Source organism: Colletotrichum karsti (assembly GCF_011947395.1).
Source record: "Colletotrichum karsti strain CkLH20 chromosome Unknown Scaffold12, whole genome shotgun sequence".
NCBI lineage: Eukaryota > Fungi > Ascomycota > Sordariomycetes > Glomerellales > Glomerellaceae > Colletotrichum > Colletotrichum karsti.
The window spans coordinates 811,138-834,099 of NW_024065912.1; the positions used below are offsets into that span (position 1 = coordinate 811,138).

Sequence of the window (22,962 nt, forward strand, 5' to 3'; positions counted from 1 at the left end):
ATCGTGATAGTCCACACATAAAGATGATCAAAACTTACTGCCTGGTTGAGACCAAGAAAATATTTCCTCATCAACATTATCGCCCAGGGAAGAGTAGAACCTGAGAAGAAACGGTGATATTGCGGAATGAACTAAAGGTGTCATCGATTAGCCCATCAGTCGTTCCCGATACATACGACACCACGTAGTGACGCGGAAGCAGGTTGGATGTCTTCAACCGACTAAGACTTACATGGGGCTTTCATGTTGGTTTGATACGGCAGAGGTGACTAGAAAGCAAGTTGCGATGCAGTATGTTAACTGAAGCCGCCTTACACGATCGGAACAGGCACTCCTGAATGCATTCTGAAACGTTGGTTGATTCATATGCTTAACATATAGTGAGGTCTTTACGGTGCTACTTTGATGACGATTCTCTTGTAACGGCGAATGGGGTAAGGCCCTCTTGTCGTGCGAACTTGCAAAATGAGAGACAAATCCTGACCATCCACCAAAGCACTGACTTGGTCTGTGAGTGAGACTTCGACTCTAGAACCGAGTGTGACGTTCGTAAATCCGGCCTCTTGGAGAGCAAGAGTCCCATTCGTTCCAGGGGGAGGCGCAAGAGCTCGGATAGAAAGAGGCTGTGCAACATTGTATCCCGCTGGAGCAGGGTATGCGAACCACTCGAAGTCAAGCTGACTTAGATCTTCGGGATGATCGGCGTCGCAAGTCTTTCCCGCGTCCAGTATGATTGACTGGTTGACCCCAAGTTGGAATTGCAGGGAAGCAGGGCCCGAAGACCCGTTCACGTTCAGCAAAGGTGGGTGGGAGACTTCGCTGACGTTCCGATCCAACGTCCACTGCATCCTAGCAGCGAAATCATCTTGATAGGCATCTCTCCAGCGCCAGACAGTTGCCTGGACACTCGAATACTGCCCTCCGTCGGGAAGTGCTACAGCATCGGCCGCATTCGCGTACCAGTTAAAGCCGTCTAGGTTGACGACGCGAGTGTATCGACCTCCCCAGCTTCCTAAGCCGGGCCACTCTGTATCAGACAGACCATTGGGGATCAACCATAGAAAGCTTGGAGTATCTCCCTCAAGACCGAACTCAATCTTCGGGTAGACGGCGCCGAGGGCACCTACGCGGATGTTTGGGGTAACCCATGTGTCTCTGGTCTTGGTGACGTTGGCGACTCCGTTGTCGTCGAAATGCATTCCTAGCCAAGTCGCGGACCCGAACTCAGTAAAACCGTGCATACTGGAGACGTAAAAGATGTCCGGCCACTGAGTTTGTATCCATGTGCCGGTTGTGTCTTGATCAGAAATGGCGTATACCCGTAACCGGGACCGCAGAGAAGCTGCGTGGCTGGACGTGCTTTCTGAATGAATGTGTTGGAGGGCTTGAGCCAGGGTGTTTGCTCCTCCCCAGATGCTCACATGCAAAGGCTCCTCGGACTCTTCAAGGCTGTCTATCAGTCGCTGAGCCCCTTCGCTGAGAGAAGTATTCAAAGCTTCAATTCCGTAAACCTAGAAGCCATGAAGTTAGTAAATTTTCCTTCCTACAAGGTAGATGACGTTGCCAGATGGTGACGTTGCTCACCTTTGGCCCAGAAGTCACAAGAGACAGCAATTTGTCGGAGGAGCTGAACTGGAATTCTTCAGAGACGTGTCGGTTGAGATTGCCGACGACGGTTCCATATGCCTGAACAATCCTCTCCATCTCCTCCGGATGAGTGGCATTTCTCAAAAAGTTCGAGGTGGTGGCGCAAAGACCGCGTATGTCGAGTACATTCGAGTATACGAGCAGACGAACCAGTGACATTGAGTCATCTGGTTCGTTCAAGATGTCTGACAGGATGAAAACGCGGGGCTTAGTGAAGGACGAAGATCCGTTAAGGGCGTTGGCAGTTGATGTCATGTCTGCGCTGCATTGGATTGATTCAGCAGTGACATGCTGAAAAACTCCGGGAGTCAAGAACCCAGCCAGGGCGTACAGCAGGTAGCGAAGTCTGGCCATTTTTGCAACTTCGCAATGTTGTCCGATGGTGGTGGGGAGAAGAAAGAGCCGATGGGGAGAGTGTTTTCATTCCATACTTATATTTCTTGCAGAAGCAAGATGTCCGGTAAACAGGAGAGATTCACTGTCCTGGCGACGAAAGTGGAAATGTTTACCCCCATGCTACCATCGTTGATACTGGTTATTTCGTGCATGCGTCATGTAATCTCCCCATAGAAACATCCGTAGAGGGACCGAGGACTTGGGTAAGTGCAGTATCCACAGAGGGCCTGAAAACACATGCCGGACTATCTGCCGCTTGTGAGCCAGATTTCCCTCTGCTAGGTGCATCATGAGCATTCGGCACAATCAGACATGGTCAAACAAGGCAATCTTCCTACTTATACCTCTTGGTCCCGCCGGTTATGTTGTCTACTTCCGTCTGGGATGTTTGCCGAAAGAAACAAAGTGACGCTGATGAATGCCAGTAAGGTCATATGCGGAAAATGGTTCCACCACCTCAGTTCCTGTGCCGCAGTCTGAATGTGCCTGTAACTCCCTCAATAGGAAGTAATTGAGCGAAGAACCTCTCAGAGTGGCTAGAGACCCCGCGATTCGGATCATGAGAGCGATCTCCTTTCCCCAGACTGCGGGGAACCCGCATGCTGCTGCTGGGTGACGTTACATTGGTCGCCTGCTCACATGGGTTTCGCCGGCTTTTCCTTCGGAATTTCCGTGCCCTTTTTCGTATTTTACGCGGCTTTGTTTACCATGATTTCTCGTGTTGCCTGTTCTCTCGCTCGCGCTGAGTGAGAGTTGCGGCCAGCATGATATCGGTGATACTTTCACTTGACAGTACATATGTGAACTTGTATTCCCCTTTTGAGGAAAACGGATTTGCCTTTTGTATATGCTACGAACTTAGAAGATCATGACGTTTATAGTCTCTTACTGCCATTAATTTCTTCTCGCATCCTACACTGACTGTGACATAACAGGATTGGAGAATCTAAACGAGCTGCCGTGCTTAGGTGAAAGAGAAGAGAATTTTTCTCGCATTTGAATTAAGCCAAACAGTCTCGTGAGGACTCCCTCAACCCTCGTTTCAATCCACAAGATGCAGTGTAGCAGCCCTGTGATCCGTCTCGGTGTAGCTTCTCCGTGAAGTGGACTCGGTGAAGCGACGAGCGATCGGCTTTGCATCCAGACTGGGTTAGCTGGCCGTCCGTTGTGCCTCGGCACCTTCATTCAACTGGTGGAGTTCACGTTAGTCAGCGGACGGGGCTCTTGGCAGGAGAAATGGGTTTCTTGGAAGAGTTTCCGATCGAGCTAAATACCTCTGCGCATCAACTCGGAGAGATACCTACCGACTACCGACCTCAAAGTTGTTGGATGAGATGGCCGACGTCAAGGCGGGCGGCAACGGTGGCCCCTCGCAGGGACTGCGAGTCATGTACCTGACGCTCTACAACGCTCTTTTCGCAGGCCTATGGGCGTCAATCTTCATCGGCGCCGTGAAAAATATCCCCAATGGCCAGATTGGGATTTTTCAAGCGACGGAACCTCGAGCGCGATGGGTTCAGACCCTCACGCTAATCGAAGTTGTGCATGCTGCTGTTGGTGAGTGCCTTACGGGTACAGGTATACGGTTGATAAGACATTTAGCTCTAACAAAAGTTTGATATCCAGGTCTAGTCAAGTCACCTGTTGGAACTACGGCACTTCAGGTAGTTGCACGCACTATCATTGTCTGGATGGTGTGGTTCAGCTTTCCAGAGAGTACAGCTACCTCTCATGCCTACCTGGCACTTGTGTTGGCGTGGTCTACTGCTGATACCATCCGGTACACGTACTTGGCATTGAATCTCCATGGGAAAGCCTCTAGCAGTCTTGTCTGGTTGCGGTGAGTTGATCTGCCAATAGGGAGTAGCGAAGTAAATGGAATGGGAACTTGATATTGACTCGAACTAGGTATACTTTGTTTTACCCCTTGTACCCCATCGGCATTGCGTCTGAATGGTGGCTTCTGTATCAGGCCATCGAACCAGGAAGCCGCATCAGTGGTGCTATTCCACCTATATTCTATTTCTGTTTATGCTTGTACATCCCAGGTAAGTGTAATGAGCGGCCTGATTGCACGTTGAAACTAACTGCTATGGAGGTTCCTACACGATGTATACGTATATGATCAAGCAGAGAAAGAAGACTCTGTCAAAAACGAGGAAAGCGTAGGGAAAGCTCGAGCTGGCTTGTGTGCGCGAGGAACTTGCTTCCAGCTAGAGTCTTGCCTCGAGAACTAGGCCATGCAATGGTCGTAGGCACAATGCTGCTTTCGCAGAGGATTCCGACGTGAACGAAAGTTGCATGGATGAACAAGTTGACGCGGGTCGTTGAGGAACTCCCGCTTAGTAAGGAACTTCCAAACACCAGATGCTACTTTCAATGGAGACGTTGTGACAGGTTCCTGCATGAATCAGGGGAGCGGACATGACGGACACCCAAGGTCAACATATATAGCGGTGAAGATTTATCTACGTGCAGTCAGTCATCACGTTGCTGTCGCTGTTTGTGCCAATAGACCATTTCAACATACTCCTTCTTTGGGGAGAACTAGATGAGAATGAGCTAAGGTTATTCTGCGTCTGTCTCTTGCGTGTTTCTTAACATAAAGTACTGAATCGAGCTCAAAATCGACAATCGATGGATGTTAAAATAGACTTGTCTATTCGCTCGCTGATCTGCTGGGAACCGGCACCTTGAAGCCTCCCGATTCCGAGGATCGTCAAAATCCCAGCTGGCCCCTGGCCCACAGTCAAATCGGCATCTCAACTTGCCCGAATTGCCCGGAAAGCCATAGATGCCGTAGATGTTCTACTCATTCACAAGTATAAGTTTGCAGTTCCTACACGTTATTAAACACTTTGATGGGGATTTTACTAATTCATTCCAACTTCTCGCCATCTCCTTTTCATGCCGAAGTTTCAACATGGGCTCCCTCGCAAACCAGTTCGCAGACACTGAGTCTCTCAAGCGCCGGTCATTGTCCGGCCTATCAATCTTGGTGGTTGGAGGCGGAATTGCTGGTCTCGGCTTTGCTATTGAAGGATATCGGAAGGGTTATGATATTCGCATTATTGATCGACGCCCGAACTTCGATGACTACGGTAAGCGCAACGTTCTCCCTGGACTGAACATACCAAGGCTCTCAGGATACAAACTGAGCACATTGCATAGGAGATATCATTGGGATCGGGGACTCCGTGTTGCACTCCATGAAGCACTGGCCTGGCTTCCTTGAGGCTTGTTACCAGACGCCGTTCCCCAGATCATACGATGCGTACAAGTTCGATGGCCAAATCATCGGTAAGCTGGGGGAAGGCTTGGGGATGAGTCGATCAGAGTTCCACTCGCTCCTGCATCAGTACGCGCTGCGTATTGGCATACCGATCCGCTACTCTGCCAAGGCGGTCGATTATTTCGAAACTGATGATCAAGCCGGCGTTGAACTTGAAAGCGGTGAAAGGTTGACCGCCGACATTGCCGTCGCTGCTGATGGCATTGGGTCTCGGTCATGGCGTTTAGTCACTGGCGTGAAGGAAGAACCCATCAGCTCAGGCTTCGCCGTGTTCCGAAGCACATTCCCAGTCGAGTTGGCGATGGCAAACCCACTCATTGCTGAGGCGATTGGTGGTGTTGAGTGTGCCAGCCGCCTATTCTTCGGTCCTGGTGCACACCTCGTGATGGGAAAGACACCCAAGGATATGATATGGATGCTCACGCATAAGGTAATACCCGATCTCTTTCAGTTCTTGCGCATATCTTGAACATTCGTGAATTGAAACTGACTAGTCCAGGACGATGGAAATGCAGCGGAAGACTGGGCGAAGCCGGCAGACCCTAAAGATGCTCTCCCATATGTCGAAGGCTGGGCACCGTGGTTGCAAGAGCTCGTCAAAGTGGCCCCGAAACACGGAGTAGTCGACTTCAAGCTTATGTGGCGGAATCCCAGAGAGAAATGGATATCCCCCAAAGCGAGGGTTATTCAAATTGGCGATGCAGCTCACACATTTCTGCCGACTTCAGCGAGCGGTGCAACAATGGCGCTGGAAGATGCGATATCCCTTGCAGCTCTGCTTCATCGCAGTGGTAAGAAAGATGCATCTCTAGCTCTGAGAATTCAAAACAAACTTAGGTTCGTCCTTGACAGTCTTCAACTTTTGCATTCATGTATACCGTCATAGTTTTGGTGGCTGATCCTTAATACACAGGTTTGAGCGGGTTACATGTGCTCAGAAAATGGGGTTCAAGAACAGAGAGAACTTCCATAATACTGACTGGGATGCGGCGGCAAAGGATCCCTCTTCGATCCTTCAGCAAGTAGGCAAATGGGTTTCTCAGCATAATCCCGAAGAGTACGCTTATGACAACTATGCGGAATGCGCTAGCCATGTTCTTACCGGAGAGCCGTTCAAGAACACGAACACCCCTCCTGGCCATATATTCCAGCCTTGGACGGTGAGCGAGCTCCTGGCGTTCTCCGAGCGCGGAGAAAAGATCACAGATGACGGAGACTGGTCATAAGAATAGAAATATGGGTGTTCTTCAAGGACTTCTGTGGAGATCATGGTATTAAAATACCAGGAACATTGTTTGGAATACGTCATAGATTATAGATTTGCAGATGGAAGATGTTAATGCTATCAACTTCTCTGGAGCAAGCGTTGAGGCCATTTTCTGCATCTGCGCAATAGTTAGAGAAATGGTGGAATGAAATCTTGCCCAGGAAGTTGACAACGGGGAAGGCGAGTGCATGTTTGTCAGAGGATACTCGCCACAAGCGAATGCATGTGGAAGTCCATGCCAGGTATCCAAGTCGAAGCTTCCAAGTGTTCGAAGTTGCAGTAAAAGGTCTCCCGCAATGTTGCTTCCCGCAGCTTCCAGCACAAATGAAGTTCATGCCCGTCTGGTAACGCAGTCGCGATCAATGGATGCCATAGAAGGCAAGTGCTCCAGGAATGCCGAAACACCGGCCTGTTAGAGATGGCATGGGTCACTCATTGGAACCTCTTGAAGGAGGGCACGATGAGATGCAGCGCTCTTGACTGATCAAAAGTTATAAAGATCTGCAAGATGTTTTTTAAATCAGAACCCTTCCAACCTAGACCCGTCATTCAAATTGCCCCCAACGACAACGTCTTCTCCAGCATCTATCATTTCGTCAGCTCACCCTAACAACCAAGCCACAGCTTCTTACCCATTCTATCTACATAAGCACCATAATGACTGATCCTCACACTCGCCAATATTCTCACACAGGAGGTACGACTGCCGAACTCCTCGATCGTCTTGCCGTGTCAGAGCTCTGCAAAGGGTGGCCGGTTTATCGCGATGCGAACGAATGGGAAAACTACCGTTCCATATTCTCTGACGACGCCTACGTTTGGACAAGTCCGTCTTCCAATCCCTGCCCTCACACCCATTCTCAAACCCAGATTCTGCTAACAAGAGCTCCCTAATACCTAGCTTGGAGTGGCATGCAGTCCATCGAAGACTTCATCCGCTTGTCAATCATCGGAAAAGAGTCTGGTGCTTTCATCATGCACCGCGAGTGCGGTACTCTTGTCGAGCTCAACCCCAAAACGAATCGTGCCATCGGCAAGATGAAGGCCACGATCACCCAGCGCTTCAAGCATCCCGAAGGCTTCGAGTATGATATCGACTGCGATTGCCGGTTTATGTTCTTCTGCGAGAAAACCACTTTTGACGACGGACACGAATAGAAAGCTGTGTTCGTCAAGCTGGTGTACGAGAAAGACAAGGTTGTTTCCGTCGACGGAACTGGGAGAATGCCGACTTTCACCGATGAAATATTGGCCAAGTATCCTTTGGGATACAAATACCTTGGTGCGGCTCAGAACATGTTGGGATACGACATTGATGTCAAGTTAGTCAGTGGAGAAGACACTTCGTCTCTTTACGCCAGCATGGAGAGGTGGTTGGACGAGCCTGCTTTCTGTCGTTCTTTTCGACCGGAGTAACTGTTGATGATGAATACGCCATGGAGTTGAATCGTCCTGGGAAACCCTAGAATCAAGTATTTGATTAGTTTTCTATCATCTCTGAGTCCGTGACTGCAAGAACAGTAGTATTCGTACATGATTGTGCACAGTCTGTTTATGTCATGTTGGCAGATATTTCAAAGACACTGGTATGCCTTTGCAAGGCCTCGCATTCAGTCCAGCAAGTAGTACAATTGTATCTGAAGAAAAAGTCTACCTGTCACTTTGACAGGTCTTTCTTACCCGTAGAGCCTCGGACCAATGCCAGCTTGAGCATCTTGTCCTGTCTGTCGCGTTTGATGGGAATTATGCAAGTTTCATTACGTTTCTTGATTTTTCGAATCCAAATCCAGCTATGAATGAATGTCCTAAAGTATACTGAACATATGCGTCGAGGCTGCTCACAGCTTAGGTGTGGCAGAGGAATCGCATCCGCATCCCTCCTCGGCACTACTTTTGACCTTCTTTGACTCCACCAACGTGCTCTGATTGAACTTTTGCTCGCTAGGAGGCACATCAAGCGCAGGGTTCTTATCGAAAAAGTTGACTGGCTTCAGGTGAACCTTGAGAATCTCAACCGGCATTACGGGGAAGTCCTCGATCCTGGGCACATGGTTAATGCCGAACTGAACCCAGACAACGATGTCAGACTCGGGAGATAGCGTCTCATTACGCTCTGCCCATGTCCTCACACCCGTGCCACCACGGGATTGGTTCGTGTACCAACCACCTGCGTACAACTCCCGATCGCGGTGCGTTGTGACGTAGATGTTGTGGTCGGCAAATTCGGCCCGCTTGTGATTGTAGCTTTCCTCGTCACCCATCAGTTTCTGGAACGGAGGTGCCATGATCTTGTAGGCCACCGGCTTGCCGTTGACTGGGTTGATAGAATTGGGGTTGGTTATCTTGAAAGTTCGGTTGAGATCGACGTCGAGATCAAGACCGGCAGTCTTCTCCACGGACGTCTCGACGACTCCATAACCGATCCCATGAGGGTTCCATTCGGGATCTCTAGGCATTCGGTGCGCCTCTTGGTAAACGAGCTGATTCGTGTGGCCATCGATCATGGGATCAACACGAAGAGAGAAGATATGCTGGTGGTGACCGGCGAGAACACCGGGGTGGACAACAGTGCCAAAGGGCACGCCGACCTTGTCCAACTCGTAATCGATGGGTTGGGTGGACAGAATGCCCGTGGCACGCACTTCGTACGTCAATTCTCCAGCTTGATTGAAGAGAAACATCAGGATGTACTCGTAGTTGGAGACGGTGATGATGGATTGCAGCACAAGCTCTCGAGACCTGACCACTGCGGCACGACCGGTGCGGTAGTTGGTGTGCTTCCAGCCAATACCGGCATCCTGCTCATGGATGCAGATGCAGTTTTTCTTGACCTCAGGCTGTCCCTTGTCATCGGAGATGACCCCGCTGAGATACTGGATGGCTCCCAGGCAATCACATCCAAGCTGGAGGTCGTTGGCTGTAGCGCCAGCTCCGGCATCGCCCAAGTCGAAAGCAGTCTTCTTGAAGAACGGATGCCTGGGGTCTGCGTATGGTACGTTCATATCAGACAGGCTCAGCCTGTAGAACAGTGGACGGCCATCGTACTTGACGTTGTAAAGCACCATGCCCTCGCGCTGGTTGAAACCTTGAGTCGAGAGTTAGCGAGTCTATGATATCTAGACAGAGTCCTGCGAGATCCCAGACTTACCGATGAAGAAACTCCACTTTTGCCATTCGAGAACATTTCCAGTCTCGCCCACCGGCGTGACTGTGAAGCTAGGTCCATCCGGTTGGCTGACATGCAAAGGCTTGACGTCCTTCCGTAGGTTCTGGCTTTCCGGAATGTACTCGTTGGGAGGCTTGGGCTGATATGGGCTGACCGGCTTAATGGTGTTGTCGGCACCTGTCGGCATAACATCGATGCGGATCACTTTGTACTCGGTGCATTCGATGACCGGCGAGATGGGAAGAGGGAATGCGTAGTGGTTCGAGTCGGCCTCGGAAGAGTTGTTGGGGTCTCTCATATAGAGGAAAACCTGGTACAAGCGCTGTTCGTCACCGATACCGTCGGTTCCTGATCTTCGTTAGTACGTGTTAGATGCCCTTACCGGAAATCAACTTGCCATAGATCCATGGGTCTGCACAGACAACGGTGCCTTCCGGCAGCTCAAGCTTCTTGATCTCGGCCAGAACCGCGGGGTCCTTGAGAGCAATCTTCTCGACCATCTGAGCCTCATCATAATCGACGTTGCCATGAATGTTTGCTCCGAGCTTGACGTTGCTTTCAACCTTTCCAGTGGTGAGGTTGACGATGGCTTCGTGGAGTAGTTCCTATGGCAATGCATGTCAGTGCCGAATTGTAAGATGGGACGTTCTCGTTGAATCTTACAGTTTTACGAATGTAATACGCAGAGAATACTCGACGATCAGGAGGCGAAGGAGACAACCCCTTATCTTTGGCCTCCAAGTAAGGGACCAACTCATGCTTGGCGGGCTCACTGAGAGTGATAGCTTTGAACTGCAGAGAGACGGACGATGGCCAGGCACCCTGAATCAGTTTTGCCGCATATTGGATCTCTGAACCCGTAAGAGGACAAAGGGGGTGAGGGATTGGAGACATCTTTGCTGGAGATGACTGGGCATGAAGGTGAGGGGATGAGAAGTGGTAGGCTCAAGCGGGATGTTGGAGAGCGGCGAGACCGTATTTATCAGCCCCATATCATTTTCGGACTTTGTTGCTGGCCTCAAAACCGACCCGGAAAGCTTCCGGGTCGGCCCCAGTCTGCAGCACAATCAGTCATTATCCACAATTCGGCGCTGGCACGAGCTTGGCAAGGACCCTTCATCCCGGTTTGCTGATGTTTCGACCCGCAGCTTTCCGAACACGGAAAAGCGCTCTGCATCATGGGTGTCCAGTCTCGCGCCTGTATTGATTCGGGATATGTACATGTTGTACAGATACCTGCCAAGTGCTTTTGAATATGAACAACAGAAAACCTGTCTGTACGGTGGTGTTATAACTGACTTCCGGGCATCACATTGATAGGCTAAACGAATAACCAAGTCTCTTCCAACCGCCAGACATGCTCCAGCCACGACTCCCCAGCATCGCTGTCGATACTTCGTGACCAGATAGTTTCTAATATTTCGACAGCGTTCCTCGCATTGTAACAACAAGAAGACACCCAAATACGCTGGAAGACTGTGCGTGCCATATCTCGAAGTTCCTCGTTGCGTGTCTCTGCGCCGAGAATGAACGCCGGCCAAACCAAGCTCTTAATATGGAAATCCTCAGGCGATATTGCCAGTAGATGAAGCATAGCAGGCTGCAATATCTCCCGGATGTAGAGACTTGAAAGATAGTGTTGGCCGGGATTCGCACCGGTCACGCGAGACGCGTATACTTCAACTGCTGCTTTGTAGGCGTGGGCGAGATGGCACCGCGACTCATGGTGTTGCTGATCTGGGAAGTCTTCAGCCCAAGCTAGAGGAGAAAAGTTGGCCAAGTTTTCACACAGCTCGAGGGTCACATCCGACCGGCTAGTGGCTGTAGGAGGAAGAGAGCGGATCGAGTTGATTGCAGATAACAAATACAACAACTCTGCAGGGCATCCGACCCATGTCTGGTTTTCTGATTGGCGTAGGGTTTGCAGGAAAGAAGGGTTCATGACTGGATGCTTTTGCACGTAGGGGCTAATGGAAGGCGCAAGAGTTGCTCCTAGTATTCCGAAGCTGTCTTGACGGTTAGCCAGGTGATAGATGTTATCATTTGTAGAAGTCAATACATACGTTGTGCATGCTGTGTCGAAGTACTTCAACCAGGGCGCTGGTATGTTATCCTTGTCACTGCAAAATTGTCTTCTGCTTCGAACCATTTCTTCAGCGCCTCGCAGATGGTGGTTCCACCCATGACTTCCGAACTCTACCACGTCCATACAAACGAAGAGAATGATTGCGGCGACCACTGCGTCACTGTTCATCATTGGGTCATCTCGGACCTCTTTCTTGAGACGTTCTAGAGCTTGCTGCTTGTGTGATAATGCCGTACGCAGTGGATCGCAGAACATTGACCGACACATATGCCAGCCATGATGTTTTGACAAGCAATGCCAAGGGTCGACCATTTTAAGAGCAGCTAGGCCTCCGGGAAGGGTTTGTGTATGGCTTATGACCATACGGTGAGTGTGGTGGAACGCAGATATCGAGACTATGGCGTGAGATAAAGCCTGGCTTCTTGATATGAGAGGCAGCATAGCCAAGAAAGGATTGGTAGACGGCTGATCATAGACGACAGAGTCTCGGGATAGATCCAGATCAACTGCCAACCGCTTCCATTAGCTTCTGAGACTAAGGACGGACCGTCTTACATGCAACTTACAATACCGAATGTACTTCCTGCACTCCGGTGACAAGTCCTGCAGAATGGGCTCTGTGAGTGACCACGATACAGCTGGGTAGGCCTGTACTGCCGTCGCGGACATACCCTCGCCAGAAAGACGAGCATTACCGATCGCAAGCGTTTGAGTAGGTACTTCTGGTGTCGCATACGTAGACTTTCCCATCATTTTGCCCCTGGTTGCCATACTGTTGGTCCACACCAGCTTTTTCAGCCGCTCATATCCCTGGCATCGAAGCTTCAGGGAGGAACAGCGCAGACAACCAGGAAGCCGCCTGTCACACTTGACCCGTTTTTGGCGGCAGTTGCGGCACGAGTTGGAAGCAAAGAATGCATTTTGCATGGCTTTTGAGACATGCTCGGCCGCTTGCTTCTTGACGTGGCTTTGCGGACGGCACTTCGAGTCGACGGTCAAGAGACGTTGCGGAGTTGATGTGCGAAGGGAATTGCTAGCGGGGTCATTCTTGACAAGAGATCGGGACGATGGCAGTCTGTGCGAAAAGCGCTAAACTACTTCTAGCAGCCAAGACGCGATCCCTGTAACGAAACCCCAGATTTCGCCCTTATCTTGACCCTTGACTCGACACACCGGCATCGGTCTTTTGAAAGCCGGAAGAATGGATTTGTAAGGTTCGGCTGGCTGGGAACTTGAATGCTGCATTGCTCTTGTGAGAATAACACCATATGTTTATCTAACTAGAAAGAGTCAGCAATCATGGAGATGTCGGAAAATCAAAGTTGTATCTTCAAGCTAGATCGCTCGACGGATATCAAACCCAATAGAACCCACGTCTCATTGAGCAACCAGTTCAGCCCCTCAATACCGATGCCAGAGTTTCGTTTGCCCACAAAACTTTCATTAAACACAAAGAAAATGAAGCATACATCAATACATGCATCGAATCTAAGATATTACGCCTTCTGGCTTGTGAGAATCCTTGCTTTGACGTGGTACTAACTCCTGGGCTCCCGGTTTGGGCTTTCGACTAGTTTTCAAGTGTTGACGTGCTGACACCAACGGCTGAGCGATATCTGCTCAAGTTCCGCATCCCTTCTTGATGAAATTAGAACGTTGCTGCTCTTGCAGCCGGTTTAACTTCGATTTCAATTCTTGACAAGATTTGTCAGATTTTAGTGTTGCAGTCAATCACTAGACCAACCGTCCTTCGTTCGGTATTCGCATGTAGAGGGAAGTTTTAACGCAGGGAAGTCGGGGTTACAGAACCTGATGCCATTCTCATAACCTAATGTCCACAGGGTTATCAATGGTAGCATAAGAGCCGACAATAGGTGTGAGGTCCACTTCATGTTCGCTTGCCATGGTGATAAACCTTAAAATCTATGTGTAGCTTGGGTCCTCACAAGTCGTCGATAGAGCCATATACATGGATCTATTCCGCTGAGCAAATATCACTGTGCATTATGGGAAACACAAAGCTTACAAGTTGCTTCCCTTTGCTTTTATCTCCGTACTTGAGACAACCAATAGGCAGACATGGCGTCTGATGCCTCTAGCAGAAGGACAAAAGAATGAAAAACGAAGTCGTTAGTGTTTGGTCCGTTTAAAAGCTTATCAAAAGAGATTGTAGTTGATTCGTATGGTGGATAGCACCATGATGGCAACTAGAAGAATAATGAATTGCAAACGAATTCTCTATGACAAAATTTTCACAGCGAAGAATCTTTCTGATCTCGAATCACTTGAATATGTCGTGAGCAGAGATTCACGACAAGTACCCTTAGTCTTGGGAATCATACAAGAGATCATGTGCCTAGAAAACGATGGTCAGATAGGCAAGCTTGTGATATTCTATGTCGGCTTGCTCGGGCCGGGCTGCTGTGGGTAGAGGTCCCGGGCATGCGCTTTTCGGCAAACCACCTCTCCCGGGGCCTTGAGCCAGTAATAAAAACCCCGCCTTCATCGAATGATCAACTTCTTTCGGAAGACAAGCTGCCATACAGACTCGAAGCTTCCGTCTCCCTCAAAAAAGATTCAAGGTTCAGAGCATATTAGTTTTTGGGCCCTCTACTTATATATTTCATCTTGATTGCTTCGTTACCTTCAGAAAACGCAATGGCCGTTGATGCATCAGGATCCTTCTGGATCGACTCCGAAGACTGGCATACTGCCGGAGAACCCTTTCGCATCATTCAAAAGCTCCCGCCACACCATCTTCCCGAAGAGACGACAGTAGCTGAGCGTCGTTCTGCTGTCATCCGGGATTCCGGTCACCCCTTGGACATCTTACGCCAATCACTGTGCCACGAACCTTGAGGCCACGCTGATATGTACGGCGGCTTCATCACACCACCCGACGATGATGGCGCTCATTTTGGTGTTTTATTTTGGCACAAGGATGGCTTCTCTACTGCTTGCGGTCACGGAACGATTGCTCTAGGCTTCTGGGCCGTTACAAAGGGCATCGTCCAAACTCAAAAGGATGACGGAGAGGTTGACGTTGTAATCGATGTTCCTTCCGGTCGAGTTGTTGCCAGGGTGGCTGTCAAGCAAAACGAGCCAGTACACGCGGACTTCGTCAACGTAGTAAGCTACCAGCTCGTCAAAGACTTGCCCGTGGAGGTCCCTTCCCGAAACATGACCATCCATGTCGACCTTGCCTTCTCAGGGGCTGTCTACGCGACATTAGATGCCAGTCAATTTGGTCTCACGGTTGAACCAAGTCGATATGAGGACTTCATCAAGCTGGGGCGCGAGATCAAGTCCTCGATTGGTCAGAGAGCCAACCATGGTGTTTATGACTTGTACGGTGTCATTTTCTACAACGAAGAAGGGGACATGAAAAACGAGATGCAGGGGGTGAAGCAGCGAAGTGTGACCATCTTTGCCGATGGTCAACTTGACCGCAGCCCTTGTGGCTCTGGGACGGGTGCGAGGCTTTCCGTTCTTCTTGCCGAGGGCAGATTGGCTCATGGGCGCTCAAAGCTTTTGCACCAATCAATCATTTCAACGTCATTTCAGGGAGACATCGTATCAGAGGAACAGAGTCCAGTCGAGGGTTTTCCTGCTTGCATTCCTCGGGTTCGGGGAAGTGCCAATTTGGTCGGTCGCATGAGCTTCTTCATCGATCCTTCCGATCCCATCTTTCCGGGATTTCTTCTGAGATAGTAACTGTGCAGCAAAAAAAAAAGCATTTCTTTTTTATCGCCTACTAGTACAACGTGGCTCTTGATGGCTTTTCACTTCGTCCATTGTTTATACCAATTTGTGAATGATTACCACGACAACCAGAAGTAGCAGTGACTCGTCCAGAATGCGAAAGGCTGTCAAGATATGAGCGCACAAGTTACAGAAAATCTTCCTTTCCGAAACTGCGCCATCGCTACAGGCATCTTGTCCTCGAACTTGAACTCCAGACCTTCCATTGGAAATCGGACCGAGAAATCGGCTAGTGGGGCCGATATCGGTCTGTGGGGCCGGCCGCCGATGTCTCCTATTTCCGAATGCCCCGCGTTGTCGGTTGCGGGGAGCCGTCCCGAATTATCGCATACACAGCAATCACATCATGTCGACGCCCATGAACAATTCCGACAGAGCTAATCGAAGATGCAATCGAGCGTAAGTCTCCTCAATGACAAGTTCAATGTGATTTACACTGACCCAATGTTGACGTTGTCAGTTGCGCACGATGCCGTGATATGAAGGTTCGATGTTCAGGCACGGTGCCATGTTCACGATGTCAGAAGAAGAAGGAAAGCTGTTATTTCAGACCAGAAGAGACCCGCGTTACTGTGTCAGAAAGGAAAGTGCCGACCGTTCAATCCTTGGTTCTCCGCTCAATTCATGTTATTCATCAACTCTAACTTGGTGTTACAGTTACCTGAGAGCTTTAGAAACCCGCAATGGCCGCCCCCGAGAAGGTCTTCGGCTACAATCTCAAAGATCCTCGCCACGTCGCCATCAGGCTCATACAAGGGAATCGATTCCGTCTCCGCCACAGTCGACTGTTCTCTCTCAGCAGATCAACAGACAGTCCCCAAGCTCTAATGACAATGTTACTGGGACCCTGCGTGATAGTAGAGACATATACCCAAGTATGATGACCTTCTCAGATACTTTCATATTGTAAAACCGCTTTGCTAATGGTTTTGATCAATTCTTAAGACTTGTCGAGCCCTTATCATCCGGATAAGATCCACAGAGAGGATGGGGAGGCCCAAGATCATTCATCTCCAATAGAGTTTGAGACGAACCCTTTGGTAGACAACGGGGAGAGCTTTGCCCTTGATCCCCAAGGAAAATACTGTGAGACATTCACTCTGCCGCACCTTAGACTTTGGAATCTGGTACTCATGCAACACAAAGGGTTCATGGGGCCGACATCATCGTGGGCATTTTGCAGGCGAGTGCTTACAATTATTGGCAATAATATGCCTAATCCAGAACCTCCCAGTTATCCCTGGGATTTGGATACATTGAATCTGACTTGGGATCCCGTCGGCCTTAACGAAAAGCTTGATGTGAGTAACCTACCGTCGTACGACTATGCGACGTATCTCTTGGCAACTGCCAAGTATCATTTGGGCTCTTTCTACAGGATCATCGACCACGTATCTTTTCACCAGCGAGTGGAACGCTTGTACGAGAATCCCACTGCGGAGGCCAATCGTTCAAGATACTGGTACAGCCAGTTCTTGTTTGTTCTGGCTTTTGGAGAAGCCTTTAACTCGACAGGAAGATCCAAGTCTGTTCCAGGCATAAGCTATGCCTCCCGTGCCTTGGCTCTTCTGCCAACTATTGTACCTATGGAGATGGACCCATTAGGAGCTACGGAAGCTCTTTGTCTGGGCGCTTTGTACCTTCAAGCATTGGATTTACGACTGATGTCCTTCCAATTGGTTCGTAAAACAACTTTACACAGCTATGTTGCTAAACATACCGCTGACTTTAACGATGTTAAGGTGGGCCAAGCTTTGAGAATATGCGTGCTTGATGGTCTTCACAGGCGAATGCCCGTCGAGCAAATTGAGTCAAAATATGCCCAGCGATGCAATACAGTGTTTTGGTCTGCATACGTCATCGATCGAGAATTTTCAACTTTGGTGGGAGCTCCGTCTTCTATCAGGGACGAAGACATAACGACAAAGCTCCCAACAGAGGTCAGCAACAGCCAGGAAGCTGCAGCGTTGGAGTTGCATATCCGACTTTCTCGCTTGACAGCAACTATCCTGAATGGTGAGCCCACCTCTGTCATCTCCTTTACTTCAGTCATTTTGCTAAGTATGTCATATAGGTGTATATGGTGTGGATCGGCATTTTGATGGGAGTCTTCTGAAAGAGACGCAATCCGTTTTGCATGAGCTTGCCATCGTTTCAAGACACCTGGACTCTTATATGGAAAGAACGCTTCAAGGATCTGATGTCCGTACATCCAAAGTAGCCACCCGCTTGGTTTTGTCCTATCATCATGCAAGTTTCATTCCAGTCCAGGAACTCCATCTCAATGACGAAGGCTGACGAGCAGAACGACAGTGTGTTGTCTTGACTACCCGACCCCTGGTAATGTGTGTCTTGCAAAAACGACTTGCCAGAGGCGACGACAACCATTCATCGCCAGATGGGCCTATCGGCTCTCTCCTCCAAACCTGTACAGCATCGGCTTTAAACACGCTGAAGGCACTCAAAGCTTTGGGAGATTGTAATCTATTGGGCAAGTTCATCGCTACTCCGATTTCCACTCTGACAGGCTGCTAAAACCGTCTGGCTGTAGACTGTTTCCTTCCGTTCCAACTAGAGGCAGCCTGGTCGTCGGCATTTCTCCTTAAAGTACTCGATGCCGTATCACCAGACTTTGTTCCTGATCGATCATGGTTGGCTGAAGCACACTGCATATTTGACACCATGATTTCGAGAGGAAGCCCTGCTGCGCGGCTGAGAAAACGTGATTTCGAACGCCTGGAGCAGACTATCGCTTCATATTTGAAAAGCGATAAAGCTATTGCTGAAGCCAATGTTTCGGCAGCACGCGAACCAGTTGCCCCAGACAACGAAACCATTGAGTATCATGATCCACAAACTTCAATATCTGATAACACCGAGTCCGTCGAAACTCTGATGGAGTGGGGGCTTCTGGAGAATGCAGGAGGGTTCGCACTTTCCCCGACAGAACTCATGAGCCTGGCGGAAGGACTGCACATGGAAGATTTTGTTGTCGGTGAATAAGCTGCCGTACCTTGGTTGTCTCTCCTGGGCCGAACCAAGATTTTTCGGTCCCGTGAGGTCGGCGGGAGGCCTGAGATCGAAGGTGCCCCGATCGCGAGGACAGATTTGCCAGCGAATCAAGCGAGATAATTGCATCAATTACGACCCCCTTCATAAGTATCGTCCGCTAGATTTCTAAGCGCCAAGCAGTGATTGACTTTTGTCGCTTCCCTCGGGATCCGATTTCCTGCTATTGCGGCGGGCTTCAAACTCGAGCACAGAGAATACAAAAAGGCCACGCCGTTCCTCATATCACTATGGATTCTGTTTGACTCAGATCATACCATTTTCTTTTAAGCCCAAGCCATATACTTCATCAAACCAGCATCATGAAGGTCGCTGTTGCCGGAGTTGGAGACGTCGCCAAGTACCTACTGGAGGAGCTCCCAAAGGAGGGCCACCAGGTGGTTGCTATCACCCGCAGTCGCAAGGACTTCTTGGAAGTCGATCAGAGAATCACCGATTATTCTGTTTCCAATCTTCTCGGGCATCTACAGGATTGCGACGCTGTCATCTGCGGGATCACTGCAGCAGCCCTTGAATTCACCGATTCGCACTTAGCTCTTCTAGAAGCCTGCAAGCAGTCTCCCAAGTGCAAACGATTCATCCCTTCAGCCTGGGCCGGAAACTACGAGGACGTTCCTGATCAACCACTCTTTGCCGGAAACCAGCTCGAAGCCATTCGCGAGGCCCTTCAAAGACAAACAGATGTTAGTTGGACCTTTGTCTGCCAGGGTTGGATAGCCGATTACCTCGTCCCGACTGCCCAGCGCCATTTTTCCGACATAGGAGACCTATGGGTCCAAAACCATGAGACCAAAGTCTTCACACTTTACGGCAGTGGCAGTCAAAAGGTGGACTTCACTGCCGGCAGAGACACAGCCCGCGCGGTCGCCGTTCTTCTCAATCACGATTCCATCGACTGGGAAGCATATACCTGCGTCTCTGGCCAGCAAATGACGTGGAGGGAGCTTTGGGAATTCGTGAAGAGTCGAGAGCCTGATTACGTCGTGGTCAAAAAGTCTCTGGCCCAGAGTATCAAGCAACTTATGGCCAACGAAAATGAAGCCACTGCCACCGCTGCCATGTACGAGATCATGGGGCACTCGGAAGCCCTCGCCTTTGCTGATGGCAAGGTGCAGCGTCACAGGGAGAAGTACTTTAAGAACTTGAAGTTTCGGACCGTGGCTGAAGTGTACGATGATGCCATACAGAACCGGGGTGTTGTAGTCTAACTTCAGGCTGCACGGTGAACTCTCAGCTGTCGACTAAAGATGGAGTGAATTTGTTAGAGCTTTTTGGATCGGGTGTTTCGAAAAAGTGCAGCTTACACGTAGTTGATCTGTGGCAAAATTGAAAGGACGATACACTGTCGTTTCCGATGAGAACCTGCTTGAATAAAACGTGCTTTGAGTTGCTGAAGTAACTGCATACACCTAAACAGATGCATCAGTACACAATCTAACTTGATGTTTTAAATGATCAACTTCTTGCATCTGTATGAACATGTAAGCTAAGCTCATGTTCCGGTCGCCAGTGGGCTCCGTTGGGAAGCCCCCCGTGGTCAGCTCAAACGATCCACCATACATGCCCTCCCTCTTCGTGCTCCGATGCCAGCTGACTGCAGATTTAGCGTCTTAATTCCCAAAAAAAAAACCGCATTTTCCGGGTACTAATAGCTTAAAAAATAATGCCAATAAGGCCCCGTCCATCCTGTGAGACATGTCCATGGCGCACGCAACGTGGAATGATGTCTTGACAAATTGCAGCCTGGCTTGGCTCTCATAACGGAGTCTGTGAACTTAATTTCTCGGAATCAATGCTTGAGCCACCATCAATCTTTAGCAAAGACCACTGACGAGAGCTATCAAATCGATCACAGGTAAATTTGCAATGGTTCAGCTGGAGCAATTGACCAAGTAGATCCTCGGAGCCCAAGTCGGCCACTCATCTGCCTTGTGAATTTTCATGTGTTAGACGGGTTTCGTGAGACCTCCAGGCCCCCGGAATCCGACCGGTTTGGCATGCCACTGGAGCGGACCGAGGTGTATGAGACGGAAGCTGCGGGGCCGGAGTAGTCCGGATTTAAAATGGGGCGACGGGTCCGGTCTCCGGTCTTCCTTGGCGAATCTGCCTCGGCCTCAACAATTCCCATCTCTTGGCTCAGCAGCCTTCGAGTTATTTAACATTGAGTTTGAGACCCACAAACAACCGAATTCTGGACCTCGGCTGGAGTACCCTTTCGGGCATCCTTCAAGCAACCAAAGGGGACTTATCAATTTCATTGAGCAGATGGAAGGATCTGTGAAGCTATTTCCTCATATAAAGCCATATGTTTCGACAACAGAGGTCATCATGGGGTTCTTTGAAAACACCAAGTTAAATCGACAACACTGCGTGTCACTATGTTCTTCTCAAATATCGCTTCGTCTGCGCCTCAGCTGGCCTGGTACAAGGCTTTCCTGACGGCCGCACTCGTCGCTGTCAGCTATCTTTTGCTCGTTCGAAGATTGAGATATCGACGGAGATCTTCAATTGAAGCCCCTTTCGTCACTGGGAAGAGGCCGTTATCTAGCATGACCGTCCAAGAAGCCCAGCACATTATGAATCAACTACAAGAGCTCGAGTTCCCTCGCGCAATGGCAAAAGCTCGCCAGATTTCCCTCCTAAAGGCAAGTAGATCCAAATTTTAGCCCAGCGCTCTGGATTGTTCAAGAAACATTTGCTGACGTTCGAATGAACATGACTAGGCCGGAGCAATTCCTACCATGTCCAGACTGTTTGCGGTTACGGGACAAAACACCAAACGTAATGCGGGAAGACGAGCCGTTGACACAGAAATTCTCCTGCGCGAAGCTCAATCCAAGCCTAGAGACTCGGATCGGTATGCAACAGCTGTGGCAAGGACAAACTACTTGTGAGTTACATACGAAGCCATCAATGGGATCAAGTTTTTGGAGGCTGACCGCTTTATCTACTGCTTCAGACACGAGAGATACCGCCGAGCGAACAAGATCACGGATAACGACCTTCTGCACACTCTAGGAGACAGCCTGCTTTCTATCGTCGAAGTTGTTGACAAGGACGAATGGCGCAAGTTGACCGACGTCGAGAAATGTGCCGCCGGCATCTTTCATAAGATTCTAGGCGAGGATCTAAAGATCCCATACGATGTACTGCCATCGAGCAGGGAGGGCTGGGCAGACGGTCTTCACTTCGCGAATGAACTGTCGGACTGGGTTGTTCGGTATGAGGAAGAGGTCGCGAAGCCGTCAGAGCAAACGAACCAATACGTCAGCGTCTATGTGGATGCGGCGGTGTCTTCTCTGCCTAATTTTGTGCGAACGACGTTGAGAAAGACACTGGCCTCTGATATGAATAACGTTATGGTGCAGAGCCTCGGGTACGTAATACTCTGGATACGACAATGGGTATAGGCATCGAACTAACAATAATCTGCAATAGTCTTGAGTCCCCGGGTATCATTTTATCGACTATCCTTGCCGTTATCCGAAACTCACGAAAATTCTATCTTCGACACCTTGCACTTCCACGCACTTCTTACTCGGCTGTCAAGCTCGTCGACGAAGCACCCAACCCCGAAACAAAGCTTTACAATTTCCAGAGGAAGGTCTTGCAGCCATGGTATATGAAACCAACATTCTGGTCGACCTGGGGACCGAGTGCGATGTTGTTACGGATGCTTGGGGCGAAAGCGCCGGGATCGCGCGGAGATAGATATTACCCGCAAGGGTACGATCTGATGACGATTGGACCTGAGCCACAAAAAGGAAAAGGAACGGACGAGATGCTGCCCGATATCGAAATCATCAAGGCTAGAGGTGTTGCCACGTGCCCATTCTCACAGTCCAAAGCCGGGTACATCTAGAATTATGTCTAGAATAGCCATGGCTGGGGGACATGGAAGTTGGCCCAATGAGTACCTTAGTCCTTAGACAACAGTCTGGTCTGTTAGGTACGGCCAAATGGATGGCATGTCTTTCGTGGCTTAATTCAAGGCCAACAACGGTCAACTTCGAACCCATGAACCTCAGGTTAGGATTAGAGTTTCCTGTCTTCCAATTGGCAGACTACTTTGCGAAAAGTAGGCGAAGTTCAAGTCCCGGCACTGCGGTATGCATGCAATTGTCAATGACTTACAACCCACATGTGATCATGATAGCACTTATTACTCGCCTGTCTGAAGGAAACATTTACACTATCAGAAATTGTCATTCGCGGTATCTCGGCCCCGGAAGACGTGGACTGCAAGTTCCCAGTCGCAAATCTGGGTCGCGACGTAA

At 49.6% G+C, this 22,962-nt stretch overlaps 5 protein-coding genes across 5 annotated transcripts; 4 read left to right on the plus strand and 1 right to left on the minus strand.

Annotated features, from left to right (window-relative positions):
* Positions 1-389: 389 nt before the first annotated feature.
* Positions 390-2,001, minus strand: CkaCkLH20_04617 (cellulose-binding protein; the record flags this gene model as incomplete). Its single annotated transcript, XM_038887336.1, has 2 exons — positions 390-1,511; positions 1,585-2,001. 2 exons carry the CDS (start codon positions 1,999-2,001, stop codon positions 390-392), a joined length of 1,539 nt encoding a protein of 512 aa, XP_038747502.1.
* Positions 2,002-4,966: 2,965 nt separating this feature from the next.
* Positions 4,967-7,760, plus strand: CkaCkLH20_04618 (uncharacterized protein; the record flags this gene model as incomplete). The annotated part of the gene is made up of 4 exons (XM_038887337.1): positions 4,967-5,144; positions 5,215-5,765; positions 5,835-6,126; positions 7,504-7,760. 4 exons carry the CDS (start codon positions 4,967-4,969, stop codon positions 7,758-7,760), a joined length of 1,278 nt encoding a protein of 425 aa, XP_038747503.1.
* A 6,965-nt stretch (positions 7,761-14,725) lies between these two features.
* On the plus strand, positions 14,726-15,565 carry CkaCkLH20_04619 (uncharacterized protein; the record flags this gene model as incomplete). Its single annotated transcript, XM_038887338.1, has 1 exon — positions 14,726-15,565. One exon carries the CDS (start codon positions 14,726-14,728, stop codon positions 15,563-15,565), a length of 840 nt encoding a protein of 279 aa, XP_038747504.1.
* A 3,422-nt stretch (positions 15,566-18,987) lies between these two features.
* CkaCkLH20_04620 (uncharacterized protein) lies at positions 18,988-19,893 on the plus strand (the record flags this gene model as incomplete). Its single annotated transcript, XM_038887339.1, has 1 exon — positions 18,988-19,893. The coding sequence occupies one exon, from the start codon at positions 18,988-18,990 to the stop codon at positions 19,891-19,893; it is 906 nt and encodes a 301-aa protein (XP_038747505.1).
* Positions 19,894-21,063: 1,170 nt separating this feature from the next.
* CkaCkLH20_04621 (uncharacterized protein) lies at positions 21,064-22,547 on the plus strand (the record flags this gene model as incomplete). The annotated part of the gene is made up of 4 exons (XM_038887340.1): positions 21,064-21,135; positions 21,409-21,575; positions 21,645-22,061; positions 22,124-22,547. The coding sequence occupies 4 exons, from the start codon at positions 21,064-21,066 to the stop codon at positions 22,545-22,547; spliced, it is 1,080 nt and encodes a 359-aa protein (XP_038747506.1).
* Positions 22,548-22,962: the final 415 nt, after the last annotated feature.